The following is a 23,352-nucleotide window of genomic DNA, read 5'->3' as shown; positions in this document are numbered from 1 at the left end:
ATGAGCTATAAACTGCGCATATGTGGTCAGAAGTAGACATCTCTGCTTGCCAGTTTGTTTCCCACATATGCAATGAACCCCACCGTGACACAGCAAACGGGATACACAAATTCAATCGCACAATACACGATTGCTTTACTGTGATGTTAATGAAACAGCATTTTTAATTAGGTCTGTACTATCACAAAACACAAAGAGGAAGTAAATTAGAACTTATACTATGCACAACTGACCGTGCAGTAAGTTTTAAAAAGTCACAAATGACTAATCTCACCCCTAATACCACCACTTCCTAAAACCATGCCTCCTCCAGTCCCATAGCACTAGGACATAAGAACTTGGCCCCTTGGCCTGCCTTCCTTTGAGAATGAAGGCAAGGATGAGGTCTGGGGCCAACGACTATTCCCATTACGTAAACATATATTGTGTGTAGGCTTATCTTTTGAAAAACAACAAATAGCAGCAGAAATAACAAAGATAACAGCAGATGAAAAAATATCACAGAGCTATTGGAAAATACCTCAGGAAGTAAATCTCCTGGGACCATCGTTAACAAGTATGGGAGCGGGAAGTACAAATTTTAGAACTTCTAAGAAGGTGTGACATCTCTGAATCTGTGTGGATGGAGGCCTGGGAGTCCCCTATCTAAATAGGCCACATCTCCAGACCACATGAGGACCGTTATGCTGGGAGGTTTCCTAGTCAGAATTCTTACCTTGTGTTGCTCACGTTTGCGTTGTATTGTGTTGGCCGTTTCCTCATGAACCTGCTGAATGGTTATCTCCTCTCTCAGAGCCACCTCTGCTCTGTATAACCAGGCTCCTATGGTACCCAGAGGTGCAGGAAGAGATTTATCAAGCTGAATATGCCAATCAAAGAGCTGGAATACAAAAGTAGGAAAGCAAAATATCTCTAATACAGAAGACAGTTCTTAAAATTTCTCCAAACGATTTGAAAGCCTACATAAGTCTTTAAGTTAATGATTTCAGGCTAATTTAATAAAATATCAAGTAAGCAAATATCTATGTTCTGAATTAGAGGTTTTGGGGGTGGGGAGGAAATTATAGTTACAAGCAAATTTTGATGAAATAAAACATATCTTAGACATGGAAGGATATTATTGGAAACTTAAACAATTGTCTTCTTATGGGAATATTATAAAGAATTCGGTAATTTTAGGTTTGGCTTATTTTTGCTCAAAGGGAAAGGACTGGGCATGTTGACATGCTCCAGGATGCAGCAGTTATATACCAGCTAATGTGTATGCTTTAAAACCTCCCACACGATGACAACAGGTCCAGAAAAATTAGAGTCATCTAGACATTTCTGGAGGAAGACGACTACTCAGGATTCTTTCTGTAATAATATGGTTCTCTAACTATCTTTCTGTTTCTCCCACTTTACCCAATTCTCAAGCACTATTTCCTTGCTTACTGGAACACCAGGTGGGATGGGTTGAGGTGCTTGGAAACTAACCTATTCTTTAACAGAGTTTACGGGAAAAAACAGATTATCAAAATGATGAAAATGCGGTAAGTACAAGGCAAATATTCCCATTAGTGAAAGAAATTTCAGAGGTTTTGAAAGCTTGGTCTTTAAGTTTGCAAAATATTAATATGCATGTTACCAAGCAGTTTCCCTTCAGGTTCCTGAAATACCAGATAAGAAGATGTGCTTAAAGAATATAAAAATGAATGTGGGTATAGGAAAATTATTAACTGTTGATGAAACCTAGTTATGAAATACAGAAAAGTTCTGGGGCTCCATTTTTGGGAGAGTCACTTCTTCCAAACAAGCCAGAATTAAGTTGTATAAAGTGAGACCCAGATGGTCTTTCAGGATTTCAATCTATCATCTGATCAAGGGTGATATTATGTGCAGGATAAGCAAATCAGGAAAAGAGTTGTTAATCAAGCACTTCTACCAACTTAAAGGAAAACTCGACAAGAGGGCAAAGATTCTCCCAGATGTAAGCCTTTCCCACCTCAGACAGATGCAGGAGGACCCTCTACAATATCACTGTGTAGAAAAAGATGATGGAAAATATTCTCGACTAAATTACGTAAGCCCTAGTGAAATTCATTACGGGAGAACTTACCCTGGAGGACACTCTGTCCCAGGACTGTTTTACCAACGCTTGGTCAAGTGACAATTTACCATCTCTATGTAATGGTTGTATTAAATGTTCAATCTGTTTCCTTTTTATTTCATATTGAACTCTGAAGTGCTTAAATGACTAAAAGAGGAAAATCAGCAACAACATGGCCATGAGTCAAAAAAAGCAAAAGCAAAGGAAACCACATTTCCTAAATGACAATTTTTTATATTTGGATAGCATTCAATATACGTTGTTGATAATAGTAATGACAGTCATGACACTAATAGCAGCTACCATTCATGAAGCCCTGACAACGAGCCTGGCCCCTTGCTAAGTCCTTTCTACACATGATCTCCTCTGGCTCTCTCTGTAACACTACCACGTAGACACACACTATTATTATTACCATAGGAAGCCCAGAGGACAAGTAGGAGAGGCAGGGCTAAAGCCTAGGATTTCTCATTTCCAGTTAAATAATCTATGTGCCAGTCCATGTTCATCAGGAAATAACAGTAAACAGGGATATAAATCTACGCTAATAATCAAAATGGTTGCTTTACCTCAAAGTACCAAACAATTTATAAATAGAAATGGCATATTTCAAAATAATGCTGAATTAAAGATATCTAAATTTGTGTTTAAGTCTGTATAGAGAGGTTTAGTTAAGGGATCTCATTTACATAATAGTCCTTTGCTTTAATTTTACGGCATTAAAATATTAAGACATAATTTCTTTTGTCACAGTATGGTTAGCATAAATTTGTAACAAGTAGACTTAACTGTAAGTCTAAAACGAACCTAAGAAAGTACTTATTTTAACTAAAGTTTTACATTTTATATTAAATTAACATCCTCAGTTGTGACTCCAAGTCCAAAAATGAACTGAAAATACCAATAAAATGGGGAGTTATGTTAAAGAACATGAGAACAGCTGTACAGAATCTGACAGATAACACTAAAGGAATTTCTGAGTCATAGAATAAATAAACATATAAATTCACATGAAGAACACTGGGGGGAGACGGTGAATAAATAAATATTTTACTCCAGTTACCTTCCATTCCCTCTAAGTTAATGTAATTAAAAAATACCAAGACACAAAATCAATCTTCAGTTTTATCCCACAGAATTCTATGCATAGAAAAACTGGAAAACACAGTATCACTTGATAAGTAGAAAGTGAGAGAAAATGCTGATGACATAATAAACCTACGGACAAAGGAAAACGCCCCCTCGATTCAGATTTCAGATGGTCTCTAACCCTATTTTAAAAGAGTAGTGATCGCCTTTGGCCTGAAAAGAGTGATTCTGTTGTACTTTTCTAATCTTTGGTTCTCTCTTATAAAATAACATCTATACTATAAAGGTAACTTGATAGCTTGCAATGTATTTTTTTACAATTTATGCTAAAACTAAAACTCACTAATGGGCCAGATAAGTATATTCACTCTGTTCTTGAATTTCTATTCTCAATTTACTGATTTAAAATTTTTCTAATGGAGCTCATTCTAGAAAGTTGCATTTTTGGGAAAGAAGATTACATTGAGTTTCAAAGCAAAAAGTACATCCATATAAGCACATATTGATTGCTTTGCTAAGTTCATCAAATATAATATTGATGGCCTCATCCATCTAAATTGAGGCACATTTTATTGATATGATTATATAAAATCACACACTAATGCAGTAGCTGTCTTCTATTGTTTGCTGTGTTGAATCTCTCACATCATTGTACTTTTTTTTTGTAGCAAAAAGAGTGAAATATAATGTAGACTAGAATATATTATCATTTTGCCACTAAAATGTAATGCTTTTTTAAATGGGGGGAAAATGTGACCGCTGCATAGAATAAATCACAATTTAATGGGAAAATCTATTATAAGACTTTGTCTCTTGGAAGTGCAAATTGGACCAGAAATTCAATTAATGAAAGTGTAATGACACTGGGGGAACAATGACAACAACATCCTTGGCCTCAACCTGAGTGCAATAGTGTTGAACTAGGCAGGTCACAGGAAAAAGTGATCCCATTAACGGGCCCACTCCAAATATTCATGTTGCGATCCTTCAATAAATTGGGCTTATTCTACAGTAATTTTCAATTTGGCATTGAAGTCATTTTTTGGTGGAATTTTTTGTTATGTGGCATCTACAAGGTCATAAGTCTACAAAAACAATGACTAGATGTTTTTTTGTTCTGGGTCATCAACAAGACTCTGAGTTCTGGAAAAGTCATGAAGCTTCAGAGCTTAATATATAGTATGGATACATACAATTTAAAACTATTGATTCCACCTCTGGGTATATACCCAAGGACATGGAAACAGAATATTGAAGAAACGTAAGCACTGCCATGTTTATTGCAGCATCATTCACAACAGCCAAGATACGGGAACAATCTACGTGCTCATTAACGGATGAGTGGATAAAGAAGATGTGGTATATATATATATTACATATATATTAGAATATTATTCAGCCATGAGAAAGAAGGACATCCTGCCATTTGTGACAACACGGATGAACCTTGAGGACATTATGCTAAACGAGATGTCAGACAAAGAAAGACAAATACTGTGTGATAGCACCTATATGTGGAATCTAAAAAACCAAACTAGTAAAATCAGAGGGTAAAATGGTGATTACCAGGTGATAGGGAGTGGGGGGTAGGACAGATGCTGTTTAAGGGGACAAACTTGCAATGAGTAATAAATAAGCCTTAGAGATTTAATGCACAGTATTGTGAATATAGACAACAATATTGTATTATAAACATCATACTTGCTAAAAGACTAGAACTTAATCATTCCAATCAGTAAAAATAAATGATAATCATAAAACATAATAAAGGTACTAATTATCACATGGCAATCATATTACAGTATATAAATGTATCAAATTTGAAAAATAAAACTACCTATTTACATAGAAATACAATTAAGTTACATGCAGAATTAAGATAATATATATTATTTCCTTAAAGACCTTTCTAATTAGTATCATTTGAAAGATTAAACGTAGGCTAAATGACATATATGAATCTTATTTTGAAAACTGAAATCTCTATTCCATACATTACCTGATATTTATCCTGCAAATTTGATTCTGTCATCTGTGCCCTTGTCAAATCTCTTTCAAATTGTTCTATCCAAACTTTTGTTTCCTTCAAAATTAGCCTGTCATCTCTCTAGAAAGCAGCAAACATTAAAATTTTATTAGTAACTGTGTGTTTATTTAATTTCTAATTAATACCTGATTGATCGTCGAATAGACTTCATATTTAATAAATTTCAATTGTCCCTGAAAAAATTTCCCTCCCCTTGCCATTATCCCTTTTGGAGAGAAAGAAGCAAAAGTTAATTTTAGGAAAATATCTTAATTATCTTGCTGAATACTGAAATTACCTACCTCTACTTTTTTCTCAAGAAATGTTAGTTTAATTAAGAAAAGAAAATGTGCTCAAGAAAGAATGATGTAAGTGCAAAAATCTCAGAAAAAGCAATTGAATGGGAGTAGAAACAGGCCTTCAGTAGCTTCTTAATCCAAGGCCATTGGTAACTCAGAAGGCTATTCTGGATAAGATTACTTTTGACTGAATTCAAGGAGTTACCATCACAGCAACATTGGTCTATGTGTGTACATAATCTTTTAAAAAGACCAGTCAGTATTAAAACATAAGATCCACATGAACTGGAAACATTCATCTTGTTCAAGATGGTATTGCGAGACCCTGGCAAAATACCACCTATAAGATATTAGCCAAATTATCTGCTGAATGAATGTCTCCAGGCTGTCTGTCACCTACATCTCAAAAATGAAAAAAAATTGGAGATTTACATATCTGTTTCCACAAATAATAACAAGAACCATTCTAGCATTGATTTAGTGAAGATATCCTAATTTTTCATCAAGATTTCTTATCTGGTAAGAATGTCAAAGTAATGATAAACATATTTCACATGATTTTTTGGCTTTTACAAATAGCTTTCAACCACCGCATCTCACTTGATGCCCACAACTCTGTGAGACAGATAAAACAACTGTCTGTTGACACGTGAAGGGGCGGAGGAGAAAGGGTGCTGGCTATGGAGGCAGGTAAAGAGGGTTCCAAACTCTGATTCTGGCACGTATTAGTTCTGTGACTTTGGGCATTGTAACCTCTCTACTGTTGTACCATCATCTGAGCAGTCATCACACACCCTTTTCCTGGTTTGGGGGAGAATTAGAGATAATCTGTGTAACACATCTAGTACAGAGATTGGCACAGGATTCACGCCCTCTCCCACTTTCTGGTCTTGCAAAGGCAACCCTCTTCTGCCTGGAACCTCTTCCCCTGGATAATGCCTTCTTCAGAGCTCAGCTGAGACACAATCTTCTCCAGAAACCTTTTGTGACCTAGAAGTCTGGGTTAGGGGTCTCTCTTCCATACCAGTGGTTCTCATAATTCAGTGTGCACCAGAATCACCTAGAAGTCTTGTGAAAACACAGATTGCTGGGTGCCATCCTCAGGCTTTCTGGCCCTGTGGATCTGGGGTAACGGCTGAGAATTTGTATTTCTAACAATTTTCCAGGTGAATCTGCTGCTGCTGGTCTACGGATAGCATTTTGAGAACACTGCTCTATGATCCTATAACAACCTGAGCTCAAATATCCACCCAAAACGCACTAGATTGCATTCTCCACTTAATTGTCTCTTTTCTCCCCCATTACAAATTCTTTATGTATCTTTTTCTCCAGCCTAACACAGTGTCTGGCACTGAGCATCACTCAATATGTAATTGTGGAATAAGTGATTGATTGGTAACAGTTAATTAAAGAAAGGAATGGAACAGGAGCCCAAGACTCAAAGCTTTTGCTCATCCCATGATGTTCTCTTCTGAATGAACATGTGAATGTGATCAAGGCATATGTTTTATTACTGATTGACTTTCACACCCATAAAAGCACTAATGACGCATTCTTATGAGCTCAGAGGAACAAAAAGCTCACGGTCTACCCACCAAGATACCAGAGGTCAATGTGAGCACTACATGACCTCAGTGAGCAGAAGACATCCCTGTGAACCTCCAAGGACATGCATGTCATTACCTGTTTCTTGTCAACTGAAATTATTTCACAAAGTCATCTGAGAGAAAACAATTATGTTCTTACAACAACTTTATGAGAGTCCATCTAGTAAATGCCTTTTTCTAGTGGTGGGAAAGTGTCAAGAAAATTTCAACAAGGTAAGAAAGATGTAGCTATTTATACACTCAACATTCTCCTTTTTAAAAGGAAAATGAAGTACAAAACAATATTTAGATCCCCAGGACCCGTTCAGTCTAGTGGCTTTACTTCAGTTGGTAACCTTCACGTGCATTCACAGATTGGGTCTCTACGTGCCTTAGAGGACCACCTAAACTCATTCTCACTATTCTTTCTCCTTTCTCTTTCTCTCTCTTTCCCTCACTTTCTCTCTCTCTGTCACTCAAATATGCGCCCGGACTCATTTATATGTTTTGTAGCATGTTTATATATACATAAACTCATGCTTCATGGAACATGAAATAAAAATTAATTTAACATTTGACATAAAACTGGTTACTTCTAACTTTTTATTCCAACGTTGGCATAAAGTCTACTGTGTTGATAGATCCTTAACCTCAAGCCTAGATGAAATATAAGAAAATATGGAGAAACTGAAGTACGAAATAATTTGAAGATGGGAAAGAATTCATAATCATTAATTCCACATATATTTTTTGAGCACTTAACTGCGTCATGAACTTCACTAAACCACGTGAGCCAACATTGAGCAAAAGAGATGCGATGAAACTCAAGGTTACAAGCTAACTGAATACTTACCTTTTTCCGTTAATTACTTCCTGCTTAATATTTTAAAATATAAAAACAAAACTTTCACTTTATTTTTATTACTCATTCACATATAAAGAAATCAAACATTGTTATTGTAAATTCTTCCTTTCATTAGTGCTGTTAAGTGTTACTAAAAAGAAATTAATTGATGCTATCTTACAATTAAAGATTAGTGGGAAAGTCCATGAGTGTCTGAGACTGTAACTAACATTTAATAAGACATGTTATTTGTTCTATTAGAAAGGAAAAGGAAATAACAGAATTAAGGTACTAAAAGAAAATTTCTATAGAGACAACACATGCAAAGGAATAGCTAACAAACTGTGGAATGCAGGATGTTTGAAAGAGGTCACTCATTCAAGATTACTTAAATCTTACCTTAAAATTTTGGATAGAATTTGCAAAAGATGGGAAACCTGGAATTATTTCCTAACAATACAGAAAGATAATATATACAAAAAGAATATAAATTAGGGACAAATTTATATAGGAAACAAGAAAAAAACAATAGAGAGGCATCTGTCTATAGATAAACGGACAGTAATTTTAAGGGCATATGTTTGCATAACTTTTGAAAGTATCAAAATGTTTGAATCCAATAAGGAAACATAGTATTCTGGCATCTGACATTTTTGTTTTAATTTTTGGCAATATTTATGTTTTATAAACATGTCTTGGAATACTAAACACTTTAAAAGGAGAATGACGTAAAGAAGAGGTATATGGATTCACGTTTTTTCTCTATAAATACACTCATAATGTGCATCTCTGTATCTCTATGATATTTAAGACCATGCTGTGCTTCTAAAACCAGTCAAGAATATTTGTTGAAATGTGAGAAAGAATGAGTGAATAAATAACTGAAAGTTTAATAGGGGAGAGAGATGAGCCAATAGGCCTATTTTATTTATTTATGATTGAATGCTAATTATCCAAGGAATACTTTTAGGGAAGAGGTTTCTTCATCAGTTCTATTGGCTGAAGCAAGAAAGGCACAGCAATATCTATTTCCAGTAAGAAAGTTAGATTTAAAATGGTATTTATAAAATATCCAATTTAAGTCAACTCAAAAAGGGGACATAGAAATCAAATACACCAAAAAATAGAAGCCTGGTAGATATGTTGATGCCAAGATTTTTAAAAATGAATTAAAAGTACTATCTACTAAGACCTGAGAAGACAAATGCTGAATATTTTGAGGTGATGGCATCAACAGTCCTGATACGTATAGTCTATAAAATCCTAAGCTTCGCTAGAATTAAGTGGCCATTTAGCTGTATTAAACAAATATAAGGCCTAAATCATTAAAAAAAAGTATACAGTTCTTTTTCTCTCATTCAAAACATTCATTCTTAGATGCTTATGCCCTATCTTACAAACGCACGTTAAAAGAAAAAAGGGCAAAGCTTAGAATACATTTTCCTTAAAATTAATTTTTGAAATAACCCCGAAGAAATCATATACATTCTCTTTTGTGGGAAGAGATAGAGGGAATTTTTTAAAAGAACCGTCTGAATTTATTTTCTGGATAATGAGATTAATCTCTTAATAATAGAGCCTCTTTAGTAAAGTATATTAACAAGCTTATGTCAGGAGTGTGTGTTCAAATCTCTAAGGGTTTTGCATTAAATTCATGCTCATGAGCATTAACGAAAGCTTCTCCTTTTGTTTCTCAGATATTTCTAGCCACAGAATTTACTCATCTGGAGAGATGATGAATGTCAGAGAAATTAAAGTGGTACAAACTCGGAAACCATTCAAATGGATAATACAAGGACTTTAGATATGAAAATTAGATGGAAAGTGAATTTTTTCTATGCTTATGGGATAAGTCTAATATGCGTACTTATAGAATGTCTTATGCACACAGCAACATGAATGCTCAATTATCTTCTCAAGCCCCAGAAAACTCCAGATGACTTCCAAGCACACGCCGCAATCTACGCTAGGATGGGCCCAGAGAGTCTTTGCTTTCGCCTTCTGTGGTGCATCATAGAAACATTTACTTTGCTAATGATAGATGAGTTACTCTGAGGGTCAACATTTGTGCATGAATCCTGGCAAGGAATAATAAAGGTTTTCTGAAACTACAATTTTTAAAAAACTAATGTAGCTCTGTGAAATGACAGATTAACTTCATCCAAGCGACACAGGAAACACAAGTGACTGTTTTGCTTAATCCTTTTATGAAGTCACTAATTGGAGAAATAAGTTACTGTACCTTTATATGATGACCTGGAGAGAATGATATGGAAAGAGTTTGGTAGAGTATAATGGAAAAAGAAAATTATAAAATTGTATGTATATTCTGATCGTGTTTTTGTTAAAATATTATATGTGTTTACATATACATAGAAAAATGGGAACTCACACAAACATTAATTTTTTCTTCTAGGATAAGTTCTCTCTAGAAGGTCAAATAAAGATAATTTTCTCTTTCTTTCTTCCAGTTTTTGTTTTTCTTTATTTATGACAATAAATGTATGTCATTTGAACAGTATGAAAAATGTAAACGTCATTTAAATGATTGAAAGGTTGAAAAATCTAACCAGAGTGAAAAATGATAACTTTTACAAGTTTGCCCTACTTTCGTATGTTTGCTGTGAGTAGCAATTTATGTAATAAAATCTAAAAGTCAAAATTAGATTTTATCAGACTGAGCAGCACTAGGGGCCTCAAGATCTACATGTACAAATGATGTGATGGATATACAATTACCTCAACCCCCCAATTACTAAAATGGGCTTTCCTGACACTGCTGTCTTTCCTCAGCTTTGATTCACCAGTATTCTATATCCAGCATTTATTCTTAATAATGTTTTCCCTGACATATTCAGCTAACAAATCAGAGAAATCTTTTCCTCTAATCACCTCTCCAACTAACAATATCTATTCTTTACTCAGTTGCTCTATATTGAAATGTATTTCAATTTAATTTTTCGAAAACAGAATGCTTAAAAATCTGAGTCACCATCATTGAGTGCACTATGAGTACTCGAAGAAAAACAAATACTTACATCAGTCTCTTGCCCGTCGGTGCCTGTATTGTGGATGTCCGGATATTGTTTCAGAAACTGGGCTACATAGGTCATAATAGATTTCTCATCTGGTTTATCCACATCAACATCTGGGAAAACCCAAACCAAATGGGAATAATGAATTAGCATTAATTAGATTTTAAAAATACAAGCTTTGAAATCTAGCTAATATACCAAAAGACACTGTCCTAAATGCAGAAGAAAAATAGAATTAATATTTAGAGATTTTGGCGGGGAGACATATGTAGTCTGGATGATACGCGCTGGAAACTTTATGAGTCAGAAAGATGACACCTTTTAACTAAGAGCTCTTAGGAAACTAGTAAATTTCACTTAAATAATCTCAATATTAATTGATCAGAAATCTGAGATACTATACAGTTGTTCAGACATTCTGTTTAGTTAACAAAATACAACTAATATGTACATTTTGGAATTGGGGTGAATGGGTGGTGTTAAAAATGCTTTTAACAGGTGTAGCACTGCATGACAACTGAGTATATAGCTTGTATACTATCTATGGCCAAATACAGATAAACCCTGTCCATACGCCCACAAGTTTTGCTTTAGAAAAGAGGGAGACAAATTATGTTCAATTCCTTAGATGGCCTCTCCACTGTCGAGCATTCAAATTACTGTTACCAAGGACTTTGAGGGAGACACAGAGCCTGAAAAGATTTCAATCATTGTCATTTGAACTTTATAGATGCTTACCTAATAAAATTGGTAAAAATCAAAGATATTTATACAAATTTAATAATTACACATGGGGGCAAGACTACAGAAATAAAAAGTGTTGAATGTTGCACAAAAAAGTCATTTAAATATCCCTTATAATGGCAATGAATAAAGTGATCACATTTTGGAGATTTCAAATATAAAATATGCACCTACAGAGGACAAAATAAAACAAAACAAACAAAAATCATCAGAATCAAAATATAAAACTGCCCTAATAATTGGCAACATTCCTTGTGATTTGAGATACAATTTCTAGGGACTATCAACGTAGGATTTAAAAAGAGCTACAACTCAAATGACCTTAAAAGGAAACAAAGATAACGTATTCTGAAATTTGCTAGATAACTCAAAGGTGATTTTAGAAATGACAAGATCACCGATGTGGAAGATGCCTGTGAAGAACAAGTAAAACATTCGTGCAATGTGAAAGTGGAAAGAGCAACATTGAATACATAATTTAACATAGTATACACTTTTAAATATATGTGTAACTAAATCATAAAATAATTGTTATAATAGATATGAGTCTATCTAATCTCTACCCGTAAAAGTTTATACATTCACGTTGGCTAAATAACATTTTAAGAGGGAAATTCTCATAGGAGAATACAGGATCACCTTATATCTGGGATAGCCTTGCATTTGGGCAACCTCTGTTTCTGATCATGAAAGAAAATATTAAGATCCTCTAGTATAGTAGGCATGAAAGAACCATTTATACCCTCCTCCTATCTCACTCTTGAAAATATTTCCACTCTGATGCATCCTCTGAGGTTGAGAGTTGGACTATGTGTGTGGCTTTCTCCTTGATCTGAGTAAGTGTATTACATACTACTAGCTTTTTGTGTGTGCAGAAACAAGGTGGAAAGCCTTGGTTATCCTAGTGAGTCTTGGGGGCCCACAGCAGGTTCCTAAAGTGGCAAGGGGTCTCCACACTGCCCCTCAGAGGAAACCCACCAGGGACCTGAGGGTCTCTGTAACTTACTCCTGGAAACACAAGTGTCTCCACTTAAGACTGTTTTAGAGCTAGAAAACTTCCCTCTGAGATCTCATCATTAAAAATAACTTGCTTTGCTGTATTTACCTTTCTGCATGCATTAACAGAAATTTCCATAATTGCCAAACCAAATAAGAAATTATCCGTGACATTTGGAAAATTCACTTGAACCTTTTAATTTCAATATAACAAACAACTTACTCAGTTTATTAAAGTTTATTAAAGCCATCAAAATTGTCTTGTGAAGGCCTGAAAAAGTTAACTCCATTTCCAGAAAGTCTGAATACTCATAGTCTTACCAAAAAGATGCCAAACAATGAGAACGAAAAATGTTAGTCGATCATTTTCGTAGTTTGCCCAACTGACGCCAAAACACTGGATGGTTTTCAACATTTCTAAGTATCTAATGACTGATGTTTTTAAGATATGATCTTAGATTACTAACAATCTCTTATTTCTTCCATATTCTTTGGAGTTATATAAATAGAGTAATTCTTTTATCCTGTGATACCCCCTCCATACAAACACTTCTAAAACTTTCATTCCATCCTTAAGTATATTGAGGAAGTACCGTTCACCTGGCTGATGTCTCCAACACTGAAGTGTTGTTTGGAGCAACAGAGCTATATTTTGCTCCCAAAAATAGTGGAAAATTTTTTCCCAAAGAAACTCGGTGCAGGAAGATACTATTACTTCCTGCTTGTCTCAAGTTTTCTGGCATCTAATAGAGTCTCAGAAGTCATCTGTAATTTCTGGGTAGAAAACATACAAACCTACTGAGTTGAGACATACAAGAGCTGACAATTACTCAACATACCTTCAGGATCCAGTAGTCTTGGGATCCCCAGTTCTGTTTCAGCAATTGTGAAAGCCTCGTCCAGATTTTCTCGGTTAGATCTCCCTTTCAGTTTCTCCAAATCCACTAATTCTGGTCGAATGGCATGAATGACTGAATGAAAGGCAACACCACTTCTCCAACTGCGCCCAAAGTCTTTGACTTCGATTCCAGTCTGCCTTAGTGTGATAAAAACATAAAATAACGTCACATTCTGAAGACACGGTCAGCACTTTCCTGAAGGCCTCATGCAAAACCCAGTCCTCTTCAGCAATGAATGATGTGCAGTTAGCTATACTAGTTAACTGGTTTTGAGAAAAATAAAGCAAAACAAAATTTTTAGAGGATAAGAAGATAAGACGTAGAAATTTTTGTTCGATATTTAGAGTTTTCTGTATTAGATTTTTCATCTATCAAGATAAACAATTTAAAGCACATTTTCAAAGGAAACCAATTTGGAGAAAAATGTCTGGCAAAATTTAAAAAAGGGAAAATGATAAAAACATCAAAAGTGATGATAATTCATCATTGTATATGTTTTCTTTCTTTCTTTCTTTCTTTTTTTTCACCAAGGAAGGTTAGCTCTGAGCTAACATCTGTTGCCAATCTTCCTCTCTTTTTCCTTGAGGAAGATTAGCCCTGAGCTTACATCCGTGCCAATCTTCCTGTATTTTACATGCAGGTCACCACCACAGCATGGCAGACGAGTGGTGTAGGTCCGCACCAAGGATTTGAACGGGAGAACCTGGGCCTCTGAAGCAGAGTGCACAAAACTTAACCACTATGCCATGGGGCTGGCCCCTTCACTGCGTATTTTTTGAAGAAGTATCTAACACATTTCTAATGATAATGATCAGCAGTACTGTGTTCTACATGCACAGGTTATAACAGACATAATATATAATAGACATTATCTAAAGTGTCTGAATTATATCAAATGTATTAACAAATGCAAAAGGATGTGATTATATTTCTTAATCAGTCACAAAGGAGCCTATACTCAACTTAAGTCCAGGTAATGATTCCAGTTACCCCATGGATCAAATTGTTTCTTAAACTCTTCTTTAGGAATTGCTTTAAGGGCAATGCCCTGGTGGCAAATCTATGGTCTTTGGTGGTGGGTTTGATTAATTCAAAGCCAGTTACAATAATTAAGAAAGTGAGTCAAATTGGTAATAATATTTTGCTATTGAAAACATAAGTGAGGCAAGTTCATGAGTAATCTTTTCTACATGTAACTTATCAACTATAACGGCGGTTCCAAAAAGAGCAGCAAAGACGTCTGGGCAATGGCAGCATCCCTTGATTAAGTCTAGAGCCTTTAAAAGTGATCAGTTAACTAGGTAACATTCAGTGGACAAAAGGTTCTGGTCGTTTCTTTTTAAAAAATTAGTCTCGCTACAGTTGTTTCTAAATAAAGAAGAAATAATATCACAATTGTTTTTTCTATATTCTCAAAATTTCCATGAACTGTAAGACATAATATAGCTGACTGATACACTGATTAATATAAAAAGTTGATAAATGCCCTTAAATTTTATCTCAGTAAACTGGTCTCATTTTAAATCATGTTGTACCAATATACATTCAGTACGCATAAAATATATTGTTCTAAAGATAGCATCATTGGATCTAATCACTGGCTTCATAAATAAATATTTAAAAAACAATTTTGTAAGAGTCCAGTATTTTTAAAGTAATCTCGAATCTTCTCGTAGTACTTAGTGTTTTTGTCTCTGGTAGCACAGATATAATTTTTTTCAGCCACTGTCTGACATGCTGGCAAATATCCAACCAGGTTGAGCAGTACGTCTTGTTATCCATTCATTTGTACAAACATCTCTGGTTTTATCTTACTTTTATACCTATATTTTCTCTTTGCCCAAATTTCCTCATCTAGAAATGCTTTTGTATTCACAGTCTCTTAGGCCACGTCAAACTGTTTTTTAACAAAATGAAGTGTGATGCAAATAAATAATTAGCTAATAAATATTCATCACGTAATAACATTTTCTGATTTTCTTGAAGTTATCATTTTAGACGTTTTTAAAAATAAATATATAAAATGTTTCCCTATATTTACTATGTTGGGATAATTAAAAATGTCTCAGTACATTTTCTTCCTCTATATTTGTTGAACACACACACACACACTCACACACACACATATCTATACTGTTTCACATTAGATCTAAGTAGTACATGATATCCCAAAAAACTTTCAGTTTTAGTCCAAACCTCTCATTTAATAACCTTAGTTACAAAATCAAAGAAAACTTAGATACCTCACTTAAAGAAGCAATACAAACTTAAGGAAAATTAGATAGATCACTTAGAGATGTGATGAAGTATATCCAGTTTATAGGCATTTCTAACCACTAAAATATTTTTACTTCAAGTTATTTTGAATAGATATGAATATAAATATCTTCGTTTGCTTGGTTATTTTACTAATTTTTGTCCTAAAATACAATTGCTCTTCTCAGATATTTGAAAATAGGTATGCAAATGTCAGATACGCTATAACTTAATACTTTCATTTCTGAGAGCACGTAGTGATGGTAGATGAAGAAGGTAAGCAAACAAAAGAGAGAGAGAGGGCTTACCCGTCCTGTGTGACTGAAACAGGTACGGAAACAGTGAATACACTCTGGCAATTTGCCTGGTGTTGACCGGATGTTTTACCCTTTCTCTCCATTTTCAGTCTTGTGAGACTGATAAACCCTCATGTCAGGTAAGAAGTTGCTTGAAAAACACATACTGGGATAGTGTAAAAAGCAGCTTTTAGAACAATTATCAACCATTTGGTGGCATAATGGAATCATGCGTTCATTACACAATTCTCATGGCAGAGGACAGTCATCTCCGCAAATCTCTACATTTTCTGAAGCTGAAAATAAATGGATCTCATTGACGTTGCTGACGGGTGGAGAATGCTCGGGTCTATGAATCTGGACATTTATACAGATAAGGAAAATACAATTTCCACTAATGTTACACATGTACAAGTTGCAAGAATGACTTCCAGTTATCATTGAAACACATCTTTGAAACCCAACACACCACGTGTGAAACAAAACCAATGCAGGAAAACTCCAACAGCATTAGATTTGAGTTTATTTCAAGCTACTGTAATATTAAACAAAAACCAATTTGTTTTTGGTTAACTTATTGCAGTGTGGATCAATGGACAAGAGAATATCACATTGACGTTCTTACACAGTTTGGTTGCCATAGCATGATGACTTCCTACCCAGTGTGTTTCTTCTCTCTGCCAAGTTAAGCTGCAAAAGAGATTAGTAATGCCCATTGTAGATGGCATGCAAACAGCATACCAGCAATGCAGGAAGGGCTCTTTATTCCATTTCTACTACAGAGTCTAAAGAGCCCCAAAGCTTTGCTTTCAGAAATATTTTTGAGTGCAACTTGAATCACAAAAATAAACACCAAATTAGAAAACCACCAACACACTGTAAAAGTTAAATACAACTATATAAATTAGTAACACTAATTATATCTTGTCTATGTTTATTTTTTTCTCTCTTTATTTTTGCTCTTCAAATACTTTAAAAATAGAACTTCCTATGTTTAGCGCCTCAATATTTTATAAGGATAAGTACTTGTTTACAACTATTTTCCAGAAGCAGAGAATAAGACTCAGATTAGATTTAGGCAATGCAAAACAGAAGAGAAAGTGAATTAATGTTACATGTCACTTAAGAAAATCATACAAAAGCACAACTTCTCTGTGAAGAGATCTTACCACTGACCACAAAATATTGATATGATCGATTGAAAACTCTATTGAAGTTGCTATGAGAAGGTACTTTCTGAGGATAGTCATTTTCTATCTAGCATTATCACATAAACGTACACATATGTAAATTTATTATGCCTAGAAGCAAACAAAGCTAGAAGCAAATTCTCAATGCATAAAGCTGAAATTGACAAAGGAATCTGCATTCCAGATAAAAGATGAGACCAAAGGGAAAAAATAGAAAAAGAAAATTGCTAGAAAGTTTCAGGAAATAAAAACAAATAGAATTATTTCAAAATGTGGACCTTAGTTCACATTGTTATTAAATAGAACTCAATAGTCTCATAAAGAGATAGTCAAATTTAAACCTCTAAGTTATTGTGTAAAGATAGCTAATAGGAGCAGAATGTCCAAACAAGGACCCAAATAGAATCAGCCCTCATGCCGTTAATCAAAGTGTAGAAATTAAACAACTTAATTAATCAGGGCCAATCACATGAATGAAGAAGGAATTAGTTTTATTACAGCATCTTCCTGGAGTATTAGTGATGATTTCTGTTTATATTTTAATTCAAGGAAAGAGTGAAACAAGATCTGAAGCAAGGCCATTCATTCAAATGTCTCTTCAGATTTTGCGGTCATTGGCAGGTACACTCAGCAACAAATTGATAACTCAAATTATCCAAATTTTTTTCAAATGTAAACAAATTCTTGGTACTTACTTGGCTGCTATGTACTGAACCCAGTTTAATAAAGCCTTCTTAGCATTTCCTTGGATCTTGGTGGCCACCTTCCGTTTACTTGGGGGGCTGGCAGTCTCAGAGCTGACCACGCTGTCTACAGAGGATGTGCTGCTGGACAAGGACTGGAGCTGCGGCAGGTTGCTGGTCAACTCCTCAATCTGTTTGTGCATTAACAGTCAGCAAAAACCATAAATGAAGGAATAAAATAAGACCTAATGGCTATCCAAACTCATGGAATGCACAACACCAAAAATGAACCCTACTGTAAACTATGGACTCTGAATGACAATGATGTCTGAATATAGGCTTAGTAATTGTAACGAATGTACCACTCTCTTTGGTTATGGGGGTATGGGTATGCATGTATGGGTGCAGGGAGTATACGGGAAATCTCTGCACCTTCTCCTCAATTTTGCTTGTGAACCTAAAACTGCCTAAAAAACCAACCTGATGGCTAGAATAAGTATTCTGGATGGCATGGCAAGTTAATTTCTCCCCATCATGTCTCCTTGGAGCATAGAACTCTCTCTTCCAGAGAACAAAGAAAATTTTCCTGATCTCTTTCTACACCAATATTTCATCTCCATCACGTCCTTCCCACTTTTCAGATTGGGTACCTAACAAGAGTTCCTTGGGGGAATTCCCAGTATAACACCTTTGCAAGGAAGAAGAGGAAATTCTCCTGCTAACGAAAAACAATGTACGTGTGAAGGTCACATTTCTGCCAGCTTGAGAATCAACCCCAGAGGTATGGCAAATGAGGGCATTATCAAAATGTCCACCCCTACCTCCATCCATGACATTATATCAACTGAAAAGGGAGCTGTGGTACAATACCTGGAAATATAGAATTATGGTCCACATCAATCCGAGAACTATTGAGGGTCGGCCATCAGCTATATCAGTGGAGTTAATGTTGACTAATTTAATCTGTTTAAAAAGAAAAACTGTACTAGTAATGTACTAGAAGATTATAGACCATTTAATTACACAATAATTAGCACTTTATCAGACATCAATAAAATTGGGTCATGCCTGTACAGTGGTACACAAGAATAAGTAGGATGAGCCATAAAAACATACAAGCACATGGTTCAGTGGAAATTTCAGGAGCATTCATTAGGTGCACACAATAAAAAAGAACTATAGTATGAACTCCAAAAACTTGTTTACAGTTGAAAAAATATGACATCATGCAAGGAATTACCAACAAAACGCCAGACAGAAAAAAAACAAGGTTATTCTCTACATTCAGAAGTTCACTCAAACTTAAAAGAAACCGCGGTGAGTAGTTTAAGAAGATGCACTTACTCTGAAGTCTGTTACCAAATAGCATGAAACTTATGTTCTCTTTTACCTATAAAAGTCAGGAGTTAAAAATTCTAAAATTTGTACTAACCGGTGATCCTCTGTACATGGACTGACATGAAAAACAAAGGGAGAAGATGATATACATAGACAATCTCTCAAAATCGGCATCATTTGTTCAAAGGGGATAAAATGTAAGTAGTAAATTTAGAGCATAATTTGGTGACTACACTTAAGTGACAAACAAAGAAAGCCAAGCTATAGTAAAGTAGAAAGAGACTGTTACAGTTCAGTTTGGGGCACTGATAACTGTAAAGCATCCAGGAAATGTTAATCTGTCTACAATTGTCCCCAATTATTCATTTCAATGCCTTCCTAACTATTAAAAAAGTTATTTCCTAAGTCCCAGCAAAATGGATTTGCACGGTAAGCCTCTCTCAGTCAATCTCTACAGATACAATTAGAAGCTGCTCATCATCATCCTTTTCACAATCCCTAAATAGAGAAGAAAAAAATATAATAAAGTACTCCTTAAACTTCTAACTCCAGAATTCTCAGCCAAGATTTCATGAGGTGTGTTGTTAATAATAAAGTTGAGAAGTTCGTAAATGGTTTGCTTTAATAAAAAATTATGAGATGCGAAATCATCCCACAAATATTTTACTCTTAAGTAATTAGTTTAAATTTACTAGTTATACATCTGAAAGATAGTGTAAGAGCTAGCAAAAAAAAAATCATTGTAAATAATTTGAGGTACATCCATGGGATTTTGTCTCACTGGTGATGTTCATTCATCATGTTCAGAGACAGAAAAACAAATTGAGACCCGTTATAGATTGTAAGCTTATGTGTCTACTTCTTTTAAACCTAGCACAGTGTAAGACATAATACGCATTTGGGAAAAAGAAAAACATTGAATTTCTTTAAGCTTTTATGATAAAACCTATTGCAATCTTTATAATCATTTTGATTACTCTTTTTAAAAACTTCTTCAGAATTTTCTCCACATCTGTTTTAGTATTCATGAACCATAAATTTATAACATATGCTAATAACCATAAGATTAATGGTGGATTATTTCCCTTGTATATCATTCTCTTTAGAAATGTGGTTGAATATCAGCTGAATTTCCTAATCCAGCTCTAACTCTACTGTGAAGTTAGCATAGTCAACTTATTACAGAACCAAGCTTTTTTTTGCTCGACTTGTGAAGAAAAATATTTTTCATAATTATTTTCTCTCCTAAAAACTGTATGTTCCACCAAGGGTTTATGGAGCACAGCTTTTTTTGTTTGTTTTTTTGACCTCTGCTCCCTTGCAAAATCCTATTAAACTTACAATAAATTCTTAATAACCTCAGAGGGTGGAATGGGCAATAGAGAGACATCCAAAGAGAGTGAAGAATTTCCAGAGGCCAGAAAGAGGAGGAGATCATACAGATGGATAAAACCAGAGCAGAAGGATGTTGGACTAGTGGTTCTCAAAGGCTGATCCTCAGGGCAGCAAAAACACACTGCCCAAAAACTTGTTAAGAATGCAGAACCTGGGACCTCCCCTCGGACCGGCTGAACCAGAAAGTGAGGGAGGGCAGCCCAGAGAGGCTGTTCTAACATCACCTCCAGGCGAGTGTGATGCACGTGAATGTTCGCCAACCCTGCATTAGACAACTGTAACCTGGGGGAGTTTGCCCTTGCAAGCCAGTGGCCTGAACGGACTGAACTGTGTGTCCCCAAAATTTACGTTTTGAAGTCCTAACTGCCAATGTGAGCTGCAATTGGAGATAAGACCTTGAAGGAGGCAATTAAAGTTAAATGAGGTCCTAAGGGTGGGGCCCTAATCCAATAGGACTGGTGTCCTTCTAAGAAGAGGAAGAGATACAGAGCTCTGTCTCCCTTCCATACGCACACGGAGGACACAGTGAGGAAGGAGCTGTCTGCCAGCCAGGAAGAGAGGAAGAGCCCAGCCCTGCTGGCACCTCGATCTGGGGCTTCCAGCCTTTAGAACTGTGAGAAAAGAAATTTCTGGTGTTTAAGCCACACAGTCTCTGGTATTCTGTTATGACAGTCATAGCAGGCTAATACAAGGCCCACAGATATTTCAAAAAAATATTCGAATTATTTGGGAATAAATTTGGAAAAAATTTCAATTTAAAAATCCAGATTACTCTAACCCACTTCATCTTTTAGCTCACCTTTCTGGATCTCACAGGAATTTAAATTTATGTCCCTTCTTTGCACTACGGCAAGTTTTAGGAAAAGTGGTCAGTGGTCGGCTTCCTGTAATACTGTTTAGAATGACCCACCTGACACCTTATCAGAGAAAGAAACTTGTGGCAAGTGATGGATTTGTTCATTAGGGTGACATTCACACAATTCTTATCAGATACTAATGTCTGCTTTTCTGAAGAGCCCTGTAAACAAGTGGAAAGATAACACAATGGTAGGGTTTTCTCCAGTAAAACTTGGAGTATTCATTAATTCCTTAAATCAAGCTAAGTAAGAATCCAAGGGCTAAATAAATTTTCTGTTATCTAAAGAAAAAAATCCAAACACAGGACAAAGTAAGTACAAAGATCAAAGACAAATTTTGAAAATAAGATTGAGACATAAGTTCTTAACTCATAAAGGAGAAAACTAAATAGTAAGAGAGAGGGCACCAAAGAGCCCTCAAAAACTTATTCCTCCCCACAGTCAATCATTCTTGAGCCTACGGCACAAAGAAACGCAACAAAGAGTAGCTCCAAACTGTATGTTTCAGGAAGATTTATTTTTAATTAAAAGAGATTAGGGATCTGTGGGGATCAAAGGGAACTGCTTTGCATTTTTTCTGAGATTCAAATGCATTACTTTCTGCCCTTAGTAAATATAATATTTAAAATCAGAATTCTCTACTTTTTTTTTTATTACTTAGGGTTGTTCTGTGAAAATGGACCTTGTACAAACAAGTCTTCTGTGAAAAGAAGACTCTGGCCCTTGTTACAAACAATGCCTTTCATAGATTGTCATTAAATTTTTCTCCAAAACTTATTAATTAATAAAAGGAATTTTGTTTTTATATTCTAGCTAATGAGTATAGCTCAGAATAAAGTAGGATACTTCTGTTAGATCACTGAAATGGAGGCTGAATGACTTGAAAAACTCTAAATATCCTGTTCAAACTGTTCAACAAGGCTTTATTCAGCTTTTTATGAAAAACTCATGGAGGGAAAGCTGGAAGAAGAGAAACACTCCATTAAGAATGATATTAGAGTGATCTGGAAACAATGTCCAACATTTTATAAGAAGCTGATTATTTTCCTATACCATCTTAATACTTAGAATCTCTCTTTGACGTAAAGTTGGCACAATTGACTGAATTTTACACTGATTCATTGTACTACCAACTAATCAAAATATAAATTATTTAAGGGCCTGAATTTAAGTTGTCTTTAATTTTGTATTTTCCAGAGTTCCCATTTTATAGAAATGCATTTGTGCCATAAATCAATTATTTTAGTCCATATAGATTGAGACGGAAATAAAAGAATCATTCTATTTTTCCAGAAGTACCTGGATATCCATTTATAAAGCTCGTTTTTGTACTGCCAAACACAGACTTCCTGAATTCTCACATGTTCGAAAAGGCTAAATCTAACAGGATTGGTGCAATCATTTTGGAGGAAAACATGGCAATACCTAATAAAACTACACACACACACTTACCTTTTGACCCAGCAATCATACTTCTAGGAATTTACCAAGAAGATGCACTCCCAATAACATGAAAGTACTTATGCACAGTTATTAATGGTATCATTGTTTCTTTTTGAAAAATATTAAAAACAACCTAAATGCTCATTCATAAGAGTGTAGTTGAATAAACTCTGGCATGGCCAGATAATGGAATATTATGCAACTGTAAAAATGAAGGAGGAAAATCTCTATAAACTGATTTGGGTGACTCCAGGATAAACCATTAATTCAAAAAAGCAAAGTGTGAG

General features: G+C 35.0%; 1 protein-coding gene across 11 annotated transcripts in view; it reads right to left on the bottom strand.

Moving 5' to 3' along the window:
• The window catches only part of SYNE1 (spectrin repeat containing nuclear envelope protein 1), a 446,099-nt gene that overhangs the window by 322,828 nt on the left and 99,919 nt on the right, over positions 1–23,352 (bottom strand). For 10 of the 11 annotated variants that reach the window (XM_046669209.1, XM_046669206.1, XM_046669212.1 and 7 more), the window contains exons 6-13: positions 18,903–18,995; positions 18,045–18,223; positions 13,548–13,744; positions 10,972–11,081; positions 8,333–8,383; positions 5,178–5,285; positions 2,099–2,236; positions 716–880 (exon numbers count right to left, since the gene is read on the bottom strand). In XM_046669209.1, the coding sequence (XP_046525165.1) occupies positions 716–880; positions 2,099–2,236; positions 5,178–5,285; positions 8,333–8,383; positions 10,972–11,081; positions 13,548–13,744; positions 18,045–18,223; positions 18,903–18,995 (1,041 nt within the window). The remainder of the gene's footprint in view (positions 1–715; positions 881–2,098; positions 2,237–5,177; positions 5,286–8,332; positions 8,384–10,971; positions 11,082–13,547; positions 13,745–18,044; positions 18,224–18,902; positions 18,996–23,352) is intronic. The other variant, XM_046669211.1, reaches the window with a different exon arrangement.

This window comes from Equus quagga, chromosome 8 (assembly GCF_021613505.1).
Source record: "Equus quagga isolate Etosha38 chromosome 8, UCLA_HA_Equagga_1.0, whole genome shotgun sequence".
Taxonomy (NCBI): domain Eukaryota; kingdom Metazoa; phylum Chordata; class Mammalia; order Perissodactyla; family Equidae; genus Equus; species Equus quagga.
Note: the sequence above shows the minus strand (reverse complement) of the source record. Positions and strands in the feature narration are given on the sequence as shown.